At 37.6% G+C, this 19,856-nt stretch overlaps 1 protein-coding gene across 3 annotated transcripts in view; it reads right to left on the bottom strand.

Moving 5' to 3' along the window:
- LOC111147676 (glutamate metabotropic receptor 1) overlaps positions 1–19,856 on the bottom strand; it is a 407,752-nt gene that overhangs the window by 19,541 nt on the left and 368,355 nt on the right. For all 3 annotated transcript variants that reach the window (XM_022503887.1, XM_022503888.1, XM_022503889.1), the window contains exon 7: positions 16,774–17,704. In XM_022503887.1, coding sequence (XP_022359595.1) covers positions 16,774–17,704 — 931 coding nt within the window. The remainder of the gene's footprint in view (positions 1–16,773; positions 17,705–19,856) is intronic.

Raw genomic sequence — 19,856 nt, 5'->3', positions numbered from 1 at the left:
GCTCTGGGAACACTTGATGATTCTTGGCTCGGGAAAAACAGACTGAGCATGCAGACAGAGGATCTTAATTAACTAAGAGGTAAAGCAGCAAGAAAAACTTTATAAATGCATAGGCCTGTAGACATAAAAACTGATTTCAAGTCTTCCAAGGCAACAAGGACTTGAGGAGCCAAGATTCTGGAAGGAGGTCTCGATCTCTCTCTTTCTCTCTCTCTCTCTCTCTCTCTCACACACACACACACACACACACACACACACACACACAGACTAACACTTAGTAGGTTCCCTCATGAAAAATGTACAAATTTCAGGCTGCACAAAGCACAGGATACAATGCTAAGTAGAAAACTGCAGGAAATCAGAATGAAGTTTCTGGAAGTCTCACAGCACTGAGGAATCACAATTGAAGTTAAAGGCATTTAAATAATGTGGAGCTTATGGAAACAGTGGGGACCCACAGGACCCCTGGAGAGCTGTACCCTAGTAAAAGGATGTGCAAGGTGAAGCAGAATAAACTTTACAAAACTACAATACACACTCAAATCATCTCAGTAAATCACCGAAGGGTTTACATATCAGGAATATATCAGCATGTATTGATTGTGCAAAACAATAATAGTCATGTAATATGAGATGTAAAATGTTTGCAGAATTAAAATGCACAACAGAAAAGCACAAAAGTTGACACAAAGCAAATGCAATTAAAGTATTTTAAGATCCTGGCTTTGTTTGGGAAGTGTTAAACTACTAATTTATTTAAGATTACAAAAGTCAGGAAATCCTTATTATAATCTCTAGGGTAACCATAAAAAGAATAATTTTAAAAAGTTAAGCTAACAAATTAGTAGATGGGAAAATTGAGTATTAAAATGCTATATTAATCCAAAGAAGGCAAGAAGGAAGAGAAAAACAAAAGGAGAATAAACATAAATGGAAGTAATCATTCCACTGAGACAAGCAGAAATTAAGTAGATATAAATATGATTATGCCAGCAACTAGACCAACTGAAGTTAACTAAATATTCGAATTCAAATATAAGTATTATCAAAATGATTAAGAAACAAGATTTAAATCTAACCATGTGCGGCTTATGAGAGATATTCTTTAAACATAAGGAACAAAAAAGCTGAAAAACAAAGGATGGATAATGTATAACAAGAAACATTAACCAAAACTAAAAGCTACACCAGTGTCAGACAAGGTAGACTCTATTTTGGCTAACCAATATAGAAGAGAACCAAGGACAATTTATATTAGGAAATTCAGGAATGGATTAGTATTCAATAATAATTCAGTTTATTCCCCCATGTTAACAGAGTAAAATAGGAAAAAAAATCAGATATTTTAAGTGATGCGGAAAAAAAGATTTTGACAAAATTCAATGCCAGTTTATGAAAGATTTCTCAGCAAACAACGGGTATAAAGGAGTATCCCCAACCTGATAAAGCTAAATTATAAAAAACCCTGGATGTAATGTCATGCATAACGATGAAATTTTGAGTAATGGCAATGATGTCCTAGACCCAGAATGGCCAAAACAGTAATAATGCTAGAGTAGTTTTATTACTTAATTTTAAGACAATATAAGATTTAGCAATAGAAGACAGTGTGGTATTTTCGTAAAGATAGGCAAATACATCAATAGAACAGAATAGAGAGTCCATAACTGGGACTAAAACACCAATGTCATTCAATGAGGGAAGGAAAGTCTTTTCAAAAATTAAGCTGGGAAAACAATTTCTATTTTAAAAAGGTTAAAAGAACCTTACCCATTCCTTACACCATGTATTTTAAAAGTATTACAGTACTAAATGTAAAAGTCAAAATTATAAAGGTCCTAATTATAAATTATAAAGGTCCTAGAAGAAAATTTTGGGGACCTAGAGTAGGCAAAACTTTTTTAAACTGAACACTAAAAGCACTAACCATAAAAGAAATGATAAATTGAACTTCATCAAAATTAAAATTAAAAACTTCTGCTCATCAAAAAATACCACTAAGAAAATGAAAAGTCAAGTCACAGATTGAGAAAATACTATAATACATGTATCTGGCAAAATCTCATATCCAGATTATAAAAAGAAGCCCTAAAAATAAATACTAAAATACAAATGACCCAATAAAAAATAGGCAAGAATTTGGATAGATATTCCATAAAAGAGGACATATAAATGACCAAAAAGTACATGAAAAGAATTTTCAGGTCATTAGTCATCAGGAAAATGCAATTTGAAACTATAATTAAATTCTATGACGTACTCATTAGAATGACTAAAATGTGAAAAATTATCAACACCAAATGGATCTCATACATTCTTAGTAGGAGTATGAAATGGCAAAATCTCTTTGGCAGTTTCTTGTAAACTAAATATGCAGCTGCCTTATCATCCAGCAATTCCACTTCTAGGCATATACCTACAAAGAATGAAAATATATGTTCATAAAAACTAGTATATGTATGTTGATTGTAGCTCTATGTATGATAGTGAGAGTTGGAAACAAACTAAATGCCCATTAGCACATTAGATGAAACAAATTTTAGTATATTTATACAACATGACATTAATCAGCAATTAAAAGGAATAAACTGTTGATCCATGCAAGAATGTGGACCAATCTCATGTTGTGTGAAAGAATGGTGATATAAGAGAAACCTACTATATGATTTCAATTTTTTTAAATTCAAGAACAGGCAAATTAATCTATGGGGATTGAAATCACAGTAGTGGTTGTCTCCGAATGGAAAGTGGAAGAGATTAGAAAAGGAGGAGGGAAATTTCTACGGTGAAGACAATGCTCTTTATCTTGACTGCAGGTGCGTTAATGGGGTATATCATGAAATTTTCTAAGTTAATCAAACTGCCATTAAAATCTACGCATAGTTGGGACGCCTGGATGGCTCAGTTGGTTAAGCAGCTGCTCTTGGCTCAGGTCATGATCCCAGCATCCTGGGATCGAGTCCCGCATCGGGCTCCTTGCTCGGCAGGGAGCCTGCTTCTCCCTCTGCCTCTGCCTGCCACTCTGTCTGCCTGTGCTTGCACGCTCTCTCTCTCTCTAACAAATAAATAAAATCTTTAAAAAAAATCTATGCATAGTGATATAATTATGTAACTATGCTTCAAAAAAAAAGAATATGAAATGAAAGGATAAAAAGGATTAGAAAGAAAATGTACATATTGAAGTTGGCCAAAAAAGTTTCAATATACAGATATTAGAAATGTTTGAAGAAAAAAAAAGCAAGGAAATGAATACTGAAGATTATATATAGCTCAAGAAAATTTTCCTGAAATTGAAAAAAAGACTTGTAACTACACATTGAAAGTACTGACAGAGGAAAACCAATATGAAGACATGTTCTAGTAAAACAAGCAGACTTCATAGGAAATGGAAATATTTTATTTTGGATGTCTAGGAAAAAACTAGCAGGTGTTTTATAAGGGAAAATAGATGATCATCAGAATTTTGGGCAACAAATCTCTATGTTAGCTGTAACTAGAAAGGCAAATTGAAGATACTTTAGGAAAACAAAATGTGCTCCCTGAATTTTATAGCCAGCAAAACTGATATTTGACATAAAGGCTGTAGATGAACTGTTTTCAATAAGCAAAAACTGAGTGACTATTGTTCCTGTGATTAAATCCCTGAAAAATCTACTCTGGGCTAAGCTTATGGGCTTCAGACTACCAAAATAACTAGGAGGACATCATCATGAAGACTGGAAGTTAAGTATTAAACCCATCCTTGGGGCGCCTGGGTGGCTCAATGGGTTAAGCCTCTGCCTTCAGCTCAGGTCATGATCTCAGGATCCTGGGATCTAACCCCACATCGGGCTCTCTGCTCAGCCGGAGCCTGCTTCCCCCTCTCTCTCCGCCTGCCTCTCTGCCTACTTGTGATCTCTCTCTGTCAAATAAAGAAATAAAAATTTTAAAAACAAACAAACAAAAAAACCCATCCTTAATTGTAGAACTAAAATTAAATGAAGGTTAAAAGGGAGAACATATAGTATGTAATGGCTATATACTCAGATAATATAGATACAGTAAAACTAGTTTAAAAGGGAGGGGTGGGAAGATCAGATGTGAACTACCATATTTAACAATTTTTGAGTAATTAATTGGTTGTGGTAGTATTAGTAGTTATCCTAAGACACTTGTATGGCTACTGTGGAATAACATAATTATCTACCTCTGAGACATTTCAATCCTACCACCTCCTGTTTCCTTGGAAACTAGGATTCTTCCTGTAGAATAAAGGAAATACATATGTGTAGTAAATAACATATGAGTTATGAATTTCTGGATCAGAAAGGCTGAGAATAGCCTTACACACTTTAATAATTAAACATTTGATGGCATTGAGCTAAGACAGCTTATTTCGCTCTGTTAATTCTAGGGATCCTCTTGTCATTGGAACTTAAATTTTCAAAGAGCCCATGGGTCTTCAGCCCCTTCACCCATCTCCATATCACAGAGGTCTATGACCATTTCTAATGTTTGTTTTGGTGACTGTTCTTCTTTGCTTTAATGTCTGATCAACCCCTACTCTTATAGATCAATCACGGTATAGATGTGCTAACACATTTAGTCTGGTAACAGTTCAAATTTTATAGGCTTTGGAGCCAAACCACCCTGAGGTGACTGCATATCTCTGTTTATTTTATAGGTCTTAAAATGGAATTTTGTGGGGGTGCCTGGGTGGCTCAGTGGGTTAGGCCACTGCCTTTGGCTCGGGTCATGGTCTCGGGGTCCTGGGATCAAGCCCCGCATCAGGCTCTCTGCTCAGCAGGGAGCCTGCTTCCCTTCCTCCCTCTCTGCCTGCCTCTGCCTATTTGTGATCTCTGTCTGTCAAATAAATAAAATCTTTTAAAAAAATAAAAATTAAAATTAAAAAATGATAATAATAAAAAATTTTTAAAAAATGGAATTTTGTGAGCAACCTCACTTTTTACCCTATTTATTAATTATTTATCTGAGATCTCTCTTTTCACCACCACCTGCCCAAGCCCTAGGTCAGGCCACGATAGTCTCCCACCTGGAGCCTACTCCCCAAGTCCAGGGTCTTGAATCTTGCTCCCCAGCACTCCTCCGTGCTGAGGCTGGAGTGCCAATTATAAAACTCATAGCTCACGGATGGCAGGATGACCTTAGTGGATTTTCATGGTTCAGATGGTAAGATCCAAGCTCCAAAGCCCTCAAACTAGACCCTATCTGGTCATAGCTGACTGGTCCAGTTTCTTCTCATCATACTTTTCATTCTTTCTTGTCTGCAGGCATCCTGGAATTGCTTCATTTCCTTTAGCCTTGAGTATTTTTTCTGCTCAGTGCCTTTACATTCTGATTCCTTGACTGCTCTACTCCATTAGTCCCCTGCCATCCCTAGCTAACCCCTTCTCTGCTTCAGAAGTCTTATTTAAATAATGCTGCTTCCTGGAACATGGCCAGGCTCCCTGCACTGGGACTGGTTAGATCCCTCTAATGACACTCCATAACTCCTTGTATTTAGTCTTACAAACACTAACTACACTTGTATTTACCTGTTCCATGTCTGGTTTCCTGGCCAGATTTTCACCTCCAAAAAGACAGGGGCTGGATCTGTTTTGCTCACCACTGTATTCCCTGCACTGTTCCAGTGCTGGGCACATACTAGGCACTTGAAAATCATTTGTTGAGTGAATGAGTCATTAGTGGTTCTCTTCCCAAACTGAAAAGGTATGTATCAAGTCTTGAAACCATACTAACTATCAGAGCAAAAGTGATTTTATACTAGGATTACCTCTGGAGTAACTTTTGACTTTAAACATTCAGAGCTAAATATTTTTTGTAAGAATAATTACTGTCAGCCCTATTGGAAACACCCCCATCTCTCTCCCCGCCCCCAACTATGCCACAGTATCTCTTGCCTCTACATCTTTCTCTGCCTTAAACATGTTCCCTGTACCTTCCCCAACTTTAACCCACTGCTTGGTCTAGCTAATGGCAGCCGTTATTCTTAGCTATCTTAGATCCCTGCCTGACTCCATCCATGGCCTACACTAGAGGCCCCTTCTGTTATGTCTCCTGAACATGCTATCCATCCTTTCTGTCCTAGGACTACACTGCCACATTGTTGTTGTCAGGGCTTTTGCTGGTGTCCTCTGCTCGATTCAAAATTCTGTGGGATTATAGACCATTCAATATTTCTTTGCCGGTAAATTGTCCACTGTTTGTAAAGTAGTAAGCCCTTCATATTTTTTTTTAAGCAAAGGACTGAATTATGAAAACGTAACTAAAATAGCTTGAAATACTAAAACTTGCAATAAGACACTGACAGAATCAATGGCTAAAGTCACAGAGCTGGCTAGTGACATAGATCCATCCTTCCATTTCTTCACTGCTACCCCTGCCCTCTGGTCATAAATCCTTCTATTATACTTTGATCACGTATGTCTTTTTTTTTTTAATTTTATTTATTTATTTATTCATTTATTTATTTATTTTTTATCATGTATGTCTTTTTTTTTCTTTGTTAATCTTTCCCACTCCCCATCCCATAGCCATCTAATCCAGGTAACATAAGCAATATAAAATGGAAAATGATATTAATTCCCACAATGTTTGAGAGAATTTACTAGGAGCAAACCAACTATACATTTTTATAGCTGGAAAATCAGGGAAAGGAAAATATTTCTCTCTTTTTTAAAGATCTCATTTATTTATTTGTCAGAGAGAGCACAAACAGGGCAAGCAGCAGAGGGGGAGGGGGAAGCAAGCTCCCTGTCAAGCAAGGAGGCTGATGAGGGACTTTATTTATCCCAGGACCCTGAGAATCATGACCTGAGCCGAAGGCAGATGCTTAACCAACTGAGCCACCCAGACGTCCCAGGAAAATATTTCTTATTGATTTCTTTTACGGGGTTGATTTTCAACATGTTTAGCAGAATCACTAGGGACTTGTCTTAGTTTTATTAGCAGTGGACTCCTAATTTATCTTGAAGAAAATTTGCATAGAAGGTATCCTTAAGGTGCCTTAAATTATAGGAGGTCTCGTTTACCCTTTTGAAACAAAATCAAATTATAGTCATATAATTTTCCTCTTCTATTCTATAACCAATGTTAATAATAAGCAATATTTTATTGTTGGTCTTTAATTTATACATATTTTATTATATTTTTATTTATTTATTTTTAAAGATTTTATTTATTTGACACAGAAAGAGAGATCACAAGTAGGCAGAGAGGCAGGCAGAGAGAGGGAGGGAAGCAGGCTCCCCGCTGAGCAGAGAGCCCGATGCAGGGCTCAATCCCAGGACCCTGAGATCATGACCTGAGCTGAAGGCAGAGGCTTAACCCACTGAGCCACCCAGGTGCCCCCTTACACATATTTTAATTCATTCAGAAGACAATGTCCCAATGACCTATTTTCCTTTTACAAAATAAAACACCTTTCCCCCTCCTCTTTGTTCATCTTTAGGCAACTGAGAAGCACCTTATAGTCAGGATTCTTTATAAAAGTAGTAAAGACAGGTTTTTTTTTTGTTTGTTTAATTTGTTTGATTCTATAGTGCATACCTTTATAATAAATGCTGTGTCAGAGCTATGACATTTTCTTTCCCCTCCATTGGCATAGCTACTAGAATTTGGAATAATCACTTGTGATTTATACAGATAGATGATTGTCCTTCACCTCCTTAAACTGAGGTAGACACATGAGACAGGCTTAGCCAGTCAGTTTCTTTGTTATGTAGAGCAACAAGGGTAGAGAGAATGGAAGCGGTCTCTTTGGCTAGCTGGATCTATAACTGCGTGTAAACTCAGGAGCATAGGGATGGTTGTCCTTGGATGGACCATGAGGGCCCATGACATGAAGAAGGCAGATTTATGAGGAGAAGATGAAGGAGGCAGGCAGGGAGGAGACAAGAGGTGACCCTGAGAGCTTTTTCCTCAGGAGCCCAAACCCCATGTGTCCCAGAAGCATTCCAAATCTTGTTACCATGGGATACCTGGAAGTAGTCCTTATATTCTTTCTATAAATAGTCCCTTTTCACTCAGACTAGCTTAAGTTGGCTCCTATAATTTGTAGCCAGAGAGTTCTAATTAAGGAGCCTAAGGGTCTCTTCTCATGAGCTGAAGCTTACAAATCCACTGGTACTTTCTTCTTCTTATGTTCTTCATTCTGCAAGCTGTTATTATTTTTGCTCTTGAACTAGCTTTACGAATATGTTGCTCACATGGTCTGATTCCCTTTAGAGTAGGTAACACTCTACACTGAACACTAACAGATGGAATGCAAATGACCTCATCTTTCTTTAGCTATGGCCAAGTACGGACAGGTTGCCAAGCCATGTCAAACAGGGTGTCCTTCCCCACACACATCTCACGCTAAGTCACACCTGCATGTCCCCACTTTCAGCAGATACATGCCCTTCCATTCTACATAGCATAGATACCATGAACTAATGATAATGGTGATGCACACTGCCAGTTTTCAAAACTCTCTTTATAGGATGGTGTAATGCAGAGTTTTATGCTAGTATATAAATTCCCATACATCATCCCCTATTTTCAAAATTTCAGTGTCACTAGTAACAGCTATTGAGATTTTACTATGTGCTAGGCACTGCACAATGCTCTTTTGGTACATTTTCCCATTTATTTTATACGAATGGAAAATAAATTTGCTTAAGCTAACTTAAGTTGGTTTCTATAACTTGTAGCTTACGAGTTATAATTAGTGAATCTATAGGCTCTGTTCCCATGATCTGAGAATATCCATGGTCAGGTTCAGCCTGCAGGTCTCCAATGGGTCTTCCAATAGTTTCTTTAACAGGTGACTGTTACATAGAGTGGGGCATATACCTAATAAACTTCTGGTTCTAAATTTACCCATTCACCTGAATCACCACACTATATCATTTCCTGTCATTTCCACTCACTCAAATTTATTGTAATGGTGTGTTATATCAATAAACTATGAACTTCTAGAGGGCAGTCTACATGTCTTATTCATTTTATTGAATATATGAATGAATATATACATTATTGAGGTTGCAGACATAAACAGCTATTAGAGTGATGGTTTTATCCAAACAAAAATCCTCAATGATTTTAGTCCCAACTCTTTCTCTTATAAAAATGGCTTGAGCTTTTCAAGCCTTAGGTTCTTTGCACAATTGTGTTATACGGACCTCTCTTGGGCCATTATGGATATTTATATAGAATATTCTGAATTCAGGAGCCCTTCAGTGGCACAGTCAGTTAAGTGTCCAACTCTTCGTTTTGGCTCAGGTCGTGGTCTCAGGGTTATGATCTCAGGGTCATGATCTCAGGATCATTAGATCAAGCCCTGGGTTGGTCTCTCCATTTAGCACAGTCTGCTCAAGTTTCTCTTCCTCTCCCTCTGCCCCTCACTTCTCTATTTCTCTATCTCTAAAATAAATAAATCTTTTTTTCTTTTAAAAAAGAATATTCTTAATTCAGTTTGAAAACTATGTAGTGTTAACATATGAGGATAAAATATTATGTTTGGGAGCTTGAATGTGGATCAGTCATGTAAGTTTATTTGAATTTGAAAGAAATGTAAAAGGTGACCTGTATTCAAAAGGAACTATGTTCTCTTTGAAGCTGCAACATAATCTGTACCTTATGGTCTCAGTGTAGAACTTGAAAACATAAAATTCAAGTATCAAAAGGAGCTACTCTGTGTTATTTGCAAAATGAGCATATTATTAACAAGATTTAAAAAAAAAAAAACAAGAAAATAATGATGACTGCAAATTTGCAGCCCCTGATGGGGGACAAGTTGTGTCCATCCCTCCTTTGTCCTGTTGTGCACCCTTTCCCCACACCTAAGCTTATGGCCTCTGCATAAGCAGAGGTCCCTCTGTTGGTCCCTCACAGCAGCAACTTCTCCACATGTGACAGACATACCGACTCATCTATTTTCATTCTAAATTATGGCTAATATGCCTCAGGTGGCAAAATGTTGTATCTTTCAGGAAGTGAAAGCATTTTGGCTTGGTTTTTCGGCGGGGGGCATTAAGTCTTTACCCCAAATAAAATGTCCTCATGCTGGCAGGCTCCAGCACTATGACTAGCTGTCAGGAAGAGATCCAAAGATTTCCAGCTCCTTTCAATCACAGCTGAATAAAGGTACCTGTGTTAGCCCCAGCTGAGTCTGTCTCTGGATCCACAACATCCTTCTTTCTTCTACAAACAACTGCTACTTATCAGCTACGGCTCCTCTAGCTCCCCCACTCATTCAAGGAAAGCATGTGGTACTTTCCAGACTTTCCTTCATATGTCCCTTCTCAAATCCTACACTGTAAGTCCAGAGGTCTGATAAAATCAGTAACAAGGGCTGTATTTTCTTACTTTCTTTTTTTTTTATTTTTTGGATTTGAATTAAAATTCCTATAAATTTCCAGCCTGATTTTTTAATCTTTTTTTTTTTTAATGTCAAGCAACACACGTGTAGTTAAGTGAGATCCAGTATCGAACATAATCAACATGTTCTTCAGAGTCGATGCTTCATCGGTCACAGAGTTGGCAACAGACGGCAAATGACTGTATTGTAAGGCACAAGTCTGAGTCAGGTGGCTCAGCATAAATACATGCCTCTTTTCTTAGATACAAACAAGCTTAAATCTCTCCTCTCTTATATCACTCCTCCCTCCTTAAATACTATCTAGAATTTTAAGTTCCTTTAATGCCAAACTCAACTTATTCTAATAGAAATTCTACCCACATCACAACACTGAAGCCACTCAAGGATAACCATAGAGTCTCCATCCTTGGGAAACCCAAGGATCCCAAGCTCAATCTTCTTGGAACAGTCTGTTATACACTGAATGGTTGTGTTCCCCCAAATTGCTAAATTGAGTTCTAACCCCTGGTGTAATGTTATTAGGATGTGGAGACTTTGGGAGGAAATTAGGTTTATAGGAGGTCCTCAGAGTGGGGCCTTCATCTGGGATTGGTGCTCACACAAAAAGTGAGACCACATAGTTCTCTCTCTCTCCTCTTCCCCTCTCCCTCTCTCTCTCTCCCCATCCTTGCACAGACAAGAAGTTACACGAGCACACAGCTAGAAGGCAGCCATCGGCAACCCAAGAGGAGAGATCTCACCAGAAACCAACCATGCTGGCATTCTGATCTTGGAATTCTGGCCTCCAGAACTGTGAGAAAATAAATGTCTGTTGTTTAAGCATCCAGTCTGTGGGATTTTACTATGGCAACCCAAGCTGACTAAGACACAGTCTCCTCCTTGGTTTCCAGGATACTGCAGTCCTCTTGTTTCCCCATTCTTTTTGATTCCCTTGTGTTTATTGCCTTTAGGTTTTCCTTATTTATATCTTATTTCTCAAGTGCAACTGTTCCCTAATGTTCTTCCTCCTACTTTCTTCTTAAGTCATAACCACACTTTTGGGCACTTTAAACATTCTAACAAGCCTCAATCTAGAGCTCTGGCTCAGACCTTTCTTTTGAGCTCCTGACTTAAATCTCTAAATAACTTATGGCTGCCTCTATTTGGAATGCCTTTACTGCATCTTTAATTGATAAGTCTGAAACCCAACTCATCAACATCTCCCCAGTTCTACATCTGTATTCCACCTTCCTTCTAGCTGCATATTTCCAGTCACACAGGGTCAAATCATGAGAGTTGTATTCTAGGTTTTATTTCTTCATTCCTCTCTGCAAACCAATAATCCAACTCTAATGTTTCAAGCTCAGAAAAGTTTTTCATATTCATATCTGGGGTTGGACTTTTACTTCACTGCTCTATTTTAAAACTCCTAACCTGTCATTTGGGTTATTGTAACACTCTATTGATTAATCTTTCAGCAGTCAATCTCTTCCCATAAAGCTTTCACATGACCATAAAAATCACAAAAACCCTTAATGTACCTTGCAGTTTATATAAAAAATACCTAAGCTCCTTCTTAGGACACTGATTATTATTAATTATTATCAATAATCTATCCTCTTTTTGTAGGACAAATTTGCCCACCACTATACTTCTCCATGTACTTCATTCATATCAGATTCCACAGTGTGTCCAGAAAATGCATTCACATTTCTAAAGCTTCTTTTACATGACATGCAAATATTTTCTCCTGTTGAAAACAACCTTTCAGGCCAAGTTCAAATGCCACTTTCATCAAGAAATTTTATCCTATCCTTCAGCAGGTACTGCTTCATTAGCTGGTAATCTCTTTCTTCCCTGACACCCACAATGTTATACTGTGGTATTATGGCACCTAACCCAGCATAGTTAGTTATATTTTGTGTTTCCCTTACCATATCACAAGACTGATACAGTCTGTGCCTGCTTCTTCTATCTTTTTTTATATTGAATATTACCTAGCACCACATCAAGTATGTATGTGCTTTTAAGCTTACTGTTGAAACCATGACTGATTGAATAAATGAATCAATAAACAATTCATCCTCCGTAAATGTTACTCTCGAGTAGTAAAATTCTATGACAAGTACTTAGATAAAATCTTCTGATATTTACTTTAAAAGCAAGGGAATATTTACAATACTGTCACTTTTTTACAATACTTTTAAAGCCATTTATTGTATGATTACAGGAAAAATAACATGTTATTTCTATTTGATTGTGATGTCTGTTGGCACCTTACCATATTTCCTTTCATAATCAAAGGAAGAAAGACAAATTAAAAGGCATACCCGGGGCATAATCATGAATGCTGCAGGCTTAGTGACCCTACTTGTGGACAAAAATGTTTCTAGCAGACCAAGAGAAAAATTTCCTCAGAGCATCATTCTATTTAGTATGTCACTTAGCTTTTGCATTCAGTAGAAACATACATTCAAATGCATAAGAAACAATTGCAAGAACATAATAATATTCTATTTATTTAGGAACCTATACTTTTTTAAAAGGCTTTATTTATTTGAAAGAGAGAGAGTGCGAGCAGTGGTGGGGGTGGGGGGAGTAAAGGAGGAGGGAGAAGTACGGGGAAAGAATCTCCAGCAGATTCCAGGTTGAGCAAAGAGCACAGGAGCAGGGCTCGATCTCAGGATCCTGGGATGAATGATCCGAGCCAAAACTCAGAGTTGATGGCTTAACCTACTGAGCCACCCAGGTGCCCCTAGGGACCTAGGTTTTAAAATTACTTTTTTGCATGAATCTAATGCTTTTTTTGTGATTGTAATTGTTTTCAGTCCTGCATGCAAAAGGCCATAGGGGTGAACTGTCACATTTCAGCTACATGTACTGTTAGATTGGCACTCACTGAGGTTATTTACCCAGAAAATAGGAGTGTTAGTTTGACATTTAGTCATTTATATACCTATTTTTTAAAAGAAGCATGTCATTTACATATTATTTTAATTTTTTGGTTGCATAGTGTTAACTCATTTTGCTTAAAGAGAAGTGATAAGTAATTTGGATCTAAATAATTTAATTATGAATGCCTGAGAATTTCTATATTTCTTTTATTGCCAAGAAAAGAATTTTACCACTATCTTTATATAAGGTTAAGCTTAAATATTTTCCTATCAGAATACATTGAGTTACTTCAGCTAAAGAAATTAGAGCTGTCAAAGGCAATTATGCTATTCAATCGATCTTCTAGAGTAGGATTATGCTTAATTAGGCATCTAACTGTAAGTAACCTGAACACACAATTTATTGGTTAAACTCCTCCTAAATTACACTTCAGAAAAATGTAAAAGTAGTGTCCAGACCTTTGGTCATATCACATGGTTAGCTGTGAATTAAATTTAAAAACTGCAGAAAACTTTTCAAAAACAGACCCACGACGTCATCCCTCCCCAGTATCTCAGAAACAGCCTCTTATGAGGATGTAGTCGGACTTGCAACTCTTCACAATAATATTCAAACAGATCAGTTGGAAGCTCTTCATTACAGCAGCTGTTCTGTGTTTATAGCTACATATGCAGACTGCCGAACACCCTCAGTGCACCATAAACCTAGGAATTACACATCCAGAATGGTAATAAACTCATCGGGTGATATGCTCTCCAGAGTTTTCAGCCCCTTTGCTACAGTTGGCAAAACTCTGCTAGATTTTAGTTGCTGTAGAAAAATATTAGATTGTTGTGGTTTTTGTAAATTTGGAGACAAACCAGAAGCACATAAGATAGCAATAAAAAAGGTGAAAACATAGGCACTGAGATTATTATTATTTTAAAATTATAGTCTCATAGAGAGTTAAAAGAGAAGCCACAGAAGAATAAATCAGAAAAATAAATAAATAAGTGGCTGTGTTCCATAGAGCTCTAGCCTCAAATACTCTGTGGGTCAGCTCAGCTGTGTGCTACATCCTGCAGAGGCCACAGATCATACTAAGAAACCTGCATGCTATTAATTAGAAGTATACCATATTACTCTGAGAGTGTTGATAAATTATAGCTAATAGATAAGCAATTTATTGGTTAAATAGCACCTCCTAGACAACCAATCCAATTTAGAACAAACTGATTTCTCTCTTAAAAGCAGGATCCCAAATAAAATTGATTTCTAACTTCATAATAGTGAAAGGTATATTCTCAGGCTTATAAGGAAAGAAGTTCCATGTACAAGAAGATGATCAGAATGTACAACAATGTCTGGCTGTAAGCAAGTTGCTAATAAGAATTGTTAAAGACACATCAGCTTATCCCAGCAGCAAGCATGGTATACTGTTCATCAGTCACTGCTCTAGGACAGGTGCTCATGGAGTTCTATGCACAAGTGTACATAAAATCATTGGGAGAGCTTCCATAGATGCATATCCCTGGGTACTAACACAAGATACCATGATCACATAGGTATCTTCTTTCATCAAATGGTTAGAACAGCTTTCAGAAATAACAATGATCAAAAAAATCACATAAGTTTCTGAAGAACCATAATAAAGGCAGAAAAATCAGAAGCATGGATTGTATAATGGTAGGTGGTAGAATGGATCCCTCATAAAGCCATATGACATGGGACAAAGGAAATCTCTTAGTGTTTACAAACATTCCAGCTTAGAGTGTTCTCTTTCTCATTGTGTTTCTTCCCACTCCTTCCCTCTTAATGGAAATTGTTATGATGCCATTTTACATCTGGACTCTGTGGCTATGGTTTATTATTTTTTTCTCATTTCATGGCACTGTTCATTTGCCTTCATGCTTACTGTTGAGTCCCTGCCAGGGGGCTGCTCCTGATGGCATGCTGGCTAGCATGAAAAGCCTGGCAAGGGAAAAAAATGACTATGTAACTTTTATTATCAGTGTTTTATTTAGAACTTGAAATGGATATACCAATGAGTAAACATGCATTATGATCTTAATCCTTAACACTGAAAAATTACTATTTATTTTTTGAAATAATAATAATTTCATAGATTAAAAAATATATTTTGGGGGTGCCTGGGTAGCTCAGTGGGTTAAGTCTCTGCCTTCAACTCAGGTCATGATCTCAGGGTCCTGGGATCAAGCCCCACATCGGGCTCTCTGCTCAGCGGGGAGCCTGCTTCCCCCTCTCTCTCTGCCTGCCTCTCTCTGTCTACTTGTGATCTCCCTCTCTGTCAAGTAAACAAATAAAAAAAAAATCTTAAAAATACATATATATATATATATATATATATATATATTTTTTTTTTTTTTTTTTTTTCCCACAGACTCCTTCATCAGATCCCCAAACCAATTATATGATTTCTGTAAAAGATTCCCATGGTACCTCTTGGCAAGTAAAGATACACAACACAGAGGTTTAAGGCATGTACATTTTTTGACATAAGGTAAGATGAGAAATTTCATGCCAATTAAGACCTAGGCAAAGAATATCTAACTAAATAGAATTACATTCACAAGTCATAGAACTTCACAGTGACTGAGTTTCCTCACTTGTAAAATGAAGGAAAATAACACCTATGCCCCTTTCTTCCTGGCTTGTTCAGGTGGGTGAAAAAATATACAATAATCGTGTAAAAGTCTTCACTTTTAAAAGATGGTTTCAGAAAAAAATTAACAGTGTTAATGGGGTAAATTGAGGACTTTTTGGATGGTTCAACTATCTTTAGAATTTCAAGTGTCTGTGTCAGTTTGGAGCTCTTCACCCTTATCTAGTTTCTTATTTCCTCTGGCGCTTTATGGCTCAGAAACAAACCATTCTGCTTGTGACCTTGCAGTAGAGGCAGCACAACTCTTGTGTAGCATTATGGAACGTCTTTATTACAATACCCATTGATGCTCAGTAAGTAAGAGGGGCATGGGAGGACTGCTGCTCAAGGGAACTTATTCCAGGGCAGACTCGTTGCTAGTTGCACTCAAATTATGAAATAGTTGGATTTCTCCAGGTGCTTAATTTCCTTCTTTCCATCCCATGATTAGTAACGCTGAGACTCCAGAATGATAAAAATAACTCAGAAACTTTATTCAATCATAGTCTAAACTAGAGATTAGAATTAGAGTTTGCATCTCAAACCCAGACCTTAAAGAAGTGTTGATATTCCATAAAGGAGGGGACCCATGTGAAAGGAAAAACTTATTAGAAAAGAAGCTGAAGATTCTAGGTAAGAATAAGAATATGCTCAACTGGTTGTCACTTCTACAACAACCACAACAACAACCTTTATGCTCCTTGCTTTTTCAAGGGAATGAGAACAAAGAAGACCTTTAGTATTCCTACTGCCAGAGAATGTGAAATTTGGAAAAAAGGAGAAAAGAGTAAGAAAGGAAGTGAAAACAGTTGGGGAAATGGAAGAACATGAGTTAGTCAAATAGAAGTAAAGAGAAAAAAGAGAGGGGGAGGTAAAGCTGGGTCAGATAACTCACTTGGCATTCCCTGCCCCTGGCTTCTTTCTTCGGAAAATGTTGAGGAAAGTGTTGGAGCGGCAGGGCAGCTTGCCATCGCCAACATGCATGCGGACTACGTCAGAGGTGGTGAAGGCACTGCGGACATTCCTCTCAGGCTTGGCAATAATGATGTACATCTTGGGGGTGAACATGCACCCCAGGGCCACTGTTACACTGAGGCTCACTGCAAAGCAGGTGGTAATGATCTTGTAGTTGCTCCCAAAGTAAATGGGCACAAAAGCCAGCCAGATGATGCAGGTGGTATACATGGTGAAGGCAATATATTTGGCCTCATTGAAGTTGGCGGGCACATTGCGGGTCTTGAAGGCATAATAGGTACAGCTCATGATGAGGAGTCCATTGTAACCCAGAGGGGCCACCACACCCAGGTTGCTGGTATTGCAGATAAGGTAGACTTCCTTGATACTTGGGTAGGACAGGATGGGCATGGGGGGCTCCATGATGATCAAGGTTACCACCAGGGTTAGCTGCACACTAATCAGGATTGAGGCAATGATCACCTGGGCCCAGGCACTCATGAACCTGGGCTTCCGGGTACAGATTTTCTTCTTGCTGCCAGCTAGGATACGTGCAATTCGGTTGGTTTTGGTCACTAAAGCAGAATAGCACATGGCAGAGGAGAGGCCAACCAGAAGGCGCTGGAGGTAGCAGGATGTGGTGGTAGGCTTGGCAATGAGGGTAAAAGGGCACACATAACCGAGGAAGATGCCAGCTAGAATAATGTAGCAGAGCTCCCGACTGGAGGATTTGACCACTGGTGTGTCCCGGTACAGCACAAAGATGAGGGTAACAAACAAGGTGACAAGTATGCCCAGGCAGGAAAAGGCGATGGCTATAATGGATTCTATGTTGCTCCACTCGAGATAGCGCACAGGAATAGGTTCACAGCCTGTAATGAGAAAAATAGTTTTAATTTTTTTTTTTAACTTTTTCTTTTCAAGGAGGCTTCATACCCAGCATGGGGCCAAATGGGGGGCTCGAACTCACAACCCTGAGATTAAGACCTGAGCTGAGATCAAGATTCAGATGCTTAATCAACTGGGTCACCCTGGAGCCCTAAGAAAAAAAGTTTTAAAATCCAAGATTTCTGCTGATCAGTAATAACACTGCTTACTAGTTACCAGAGGCATAGCTAGGTGTACATCTTCCACATTTTCTGTTATTTTAATTATTTTTTGAAATGCCTCATTATTACGCTAATAAATGTATACCATTATCTTGTCAAGACAATTGTATTCCCAAACCAGATCTCATCACAAGACTAATGTGACACACTTGAGCCTACAAAAATAATCTTTTCTCCCAACACCAGCTTTATAAATGGGTGCCACTCTGTGGGTGGAACTTCGTTCTACACTTTCAAAAAAAGAGAAAAAGGAAACTAAACTGTTTCCTGGGAAGGTTAAATTAGTGATGATGTGACAGAATAAGTTAGTAAGAAATACACTAACAAAATTTTTATTTTCACATAGCTATTGTCCAGAGGTAAGTCTAACTCAGAGACAAGTACTGTTTTGGCCAACAGAGTGTTTTAAACATAAATTTTATTTGAATTCTTTAGAAGAATCTGCATTTTCCCCATTTATTACATGTTACTTGCTTTGTCTCACCCCTTGAATTATGTGTGATCCATCTGTGGCATCTGAGGGCACTTGTGTTATCAGCTTCTACTAGACATGCCAAGGAAGGATGAATGCCCCTGTCACCCAACTCTTAAAAGGAGAGATGTTCCTAAATAGTTGGCTCATCTTTTCCCTCAGATGGAGAATAAAGACTGTTTTGTATTTCACGGAGAGAGAGAAATTTGTCAAGTCCTGGAGACAACCCCGTCAGAGAAACTTGTGTTTGGTCTGGGCCAGTCTTTCCCAAATTGTGAGAATAAAAATATATCCCTGACTTTAATAAAAAGACTCGTTGTTCTGCAGCCATGGGAACAGGAACCATCAGAACCTTTTACTCCTGTTCAGTCAACAACAGCTCCCCTCAACGAACATGATTTCTATAAGCCAGTCAGTCAGTGTCAACCCTTGCTTCCGATAATCACCCAAGTAGGAACACACTCAAGGCAATAAACGAGCTCCAGCCATTCATAAGCACACAGTCTTCACTGATCACAGTGGCCCCTTTCTCTTGTGTCAGGGGTTTATCTATTCAAAGTCTCAATCTTCCTCGGAGAACTTCTGCTTCCCCCAAAAAGTCACATTTTAATCCTAAATCTTCTCATTTCCTTGATAGAGTTCAGAAAAATGATTAGCTAGACACATAATTTAGAATAACAGGAACTATTATGGGGGCTTTTGATAGAACATATTCAATGACTTAAAATATTTAAGAGATAAATGAGATAAAATACTGAATAGTCAATACTACACTTATTTTAATTGGCATATTGGGCTTGCTAAATAAAATTCAAATTGCAATATAGTCTTTGTCAAGGCCTTTATATTCTGAAAGCTAGCCTTCTTTTCATTTTTTTTCTATGCAACTTTACCTGGTTTTGTAAATGAGCTAGTCTGTCCTTAGAGTTTTCATTAGGAAAGAATGCCACATTTTATATATTTAGAACACAAGTCAGATCTATGGAAGTTGAATTAAAACCCTGGTCTAGAGCCAAATTAAGAACTATAATTAATACTTTTCCTAAACTTCAGAGATACGAGCAAAATATTTTCTGTAGAATTCAGGATTTTTATTAGATACTTATTGTCCTATACTACAGATATGCACCAATTAATTTAATTAATTGTTAGCTTCATGGAGTAAAAGCAGCAGATTAGAAAAGAGAAGATTTAAATAACCTAGTGGTGTAAAGTGTAAAAAACACAAAATGCATTACATAAGGCAATTTTGAAAGCTTTTCTTTAAACAAAGATGCAAAATTATAAACTAAATAAAGATAAAACATAGACTTTATGACATCTTCAAACAATTCTGAGGTAGACTCAACACCTGACAAGAAAAACTATACCTTCTCTTTCCATAAGTGGGCTCAGACTTGAATTAGGGGAACCAAAGAGAAGAAAATGTTAAAATGTAAAATT

The sequence above is a fragment of the Enhydra lutris genome, unplaced genomic scaffold (genome assembly GCF_002288905.1).
Source record: "Enhydra lutris kenyoni isolate GAN:26980312 unplaced genomic scaffold, ASM228890v2 scaffoldscaffold17, whole genome shotgun sequence".
Lineage (NCBI taxonomy): Eukaryota > Metazoa > Chordata > Mammalia > Carnivora > Mustelidae > Enhydra > Enhydra lutris.
This window is presented reverse-complemented; position numbering and strand designations above follow the sequence as displayed.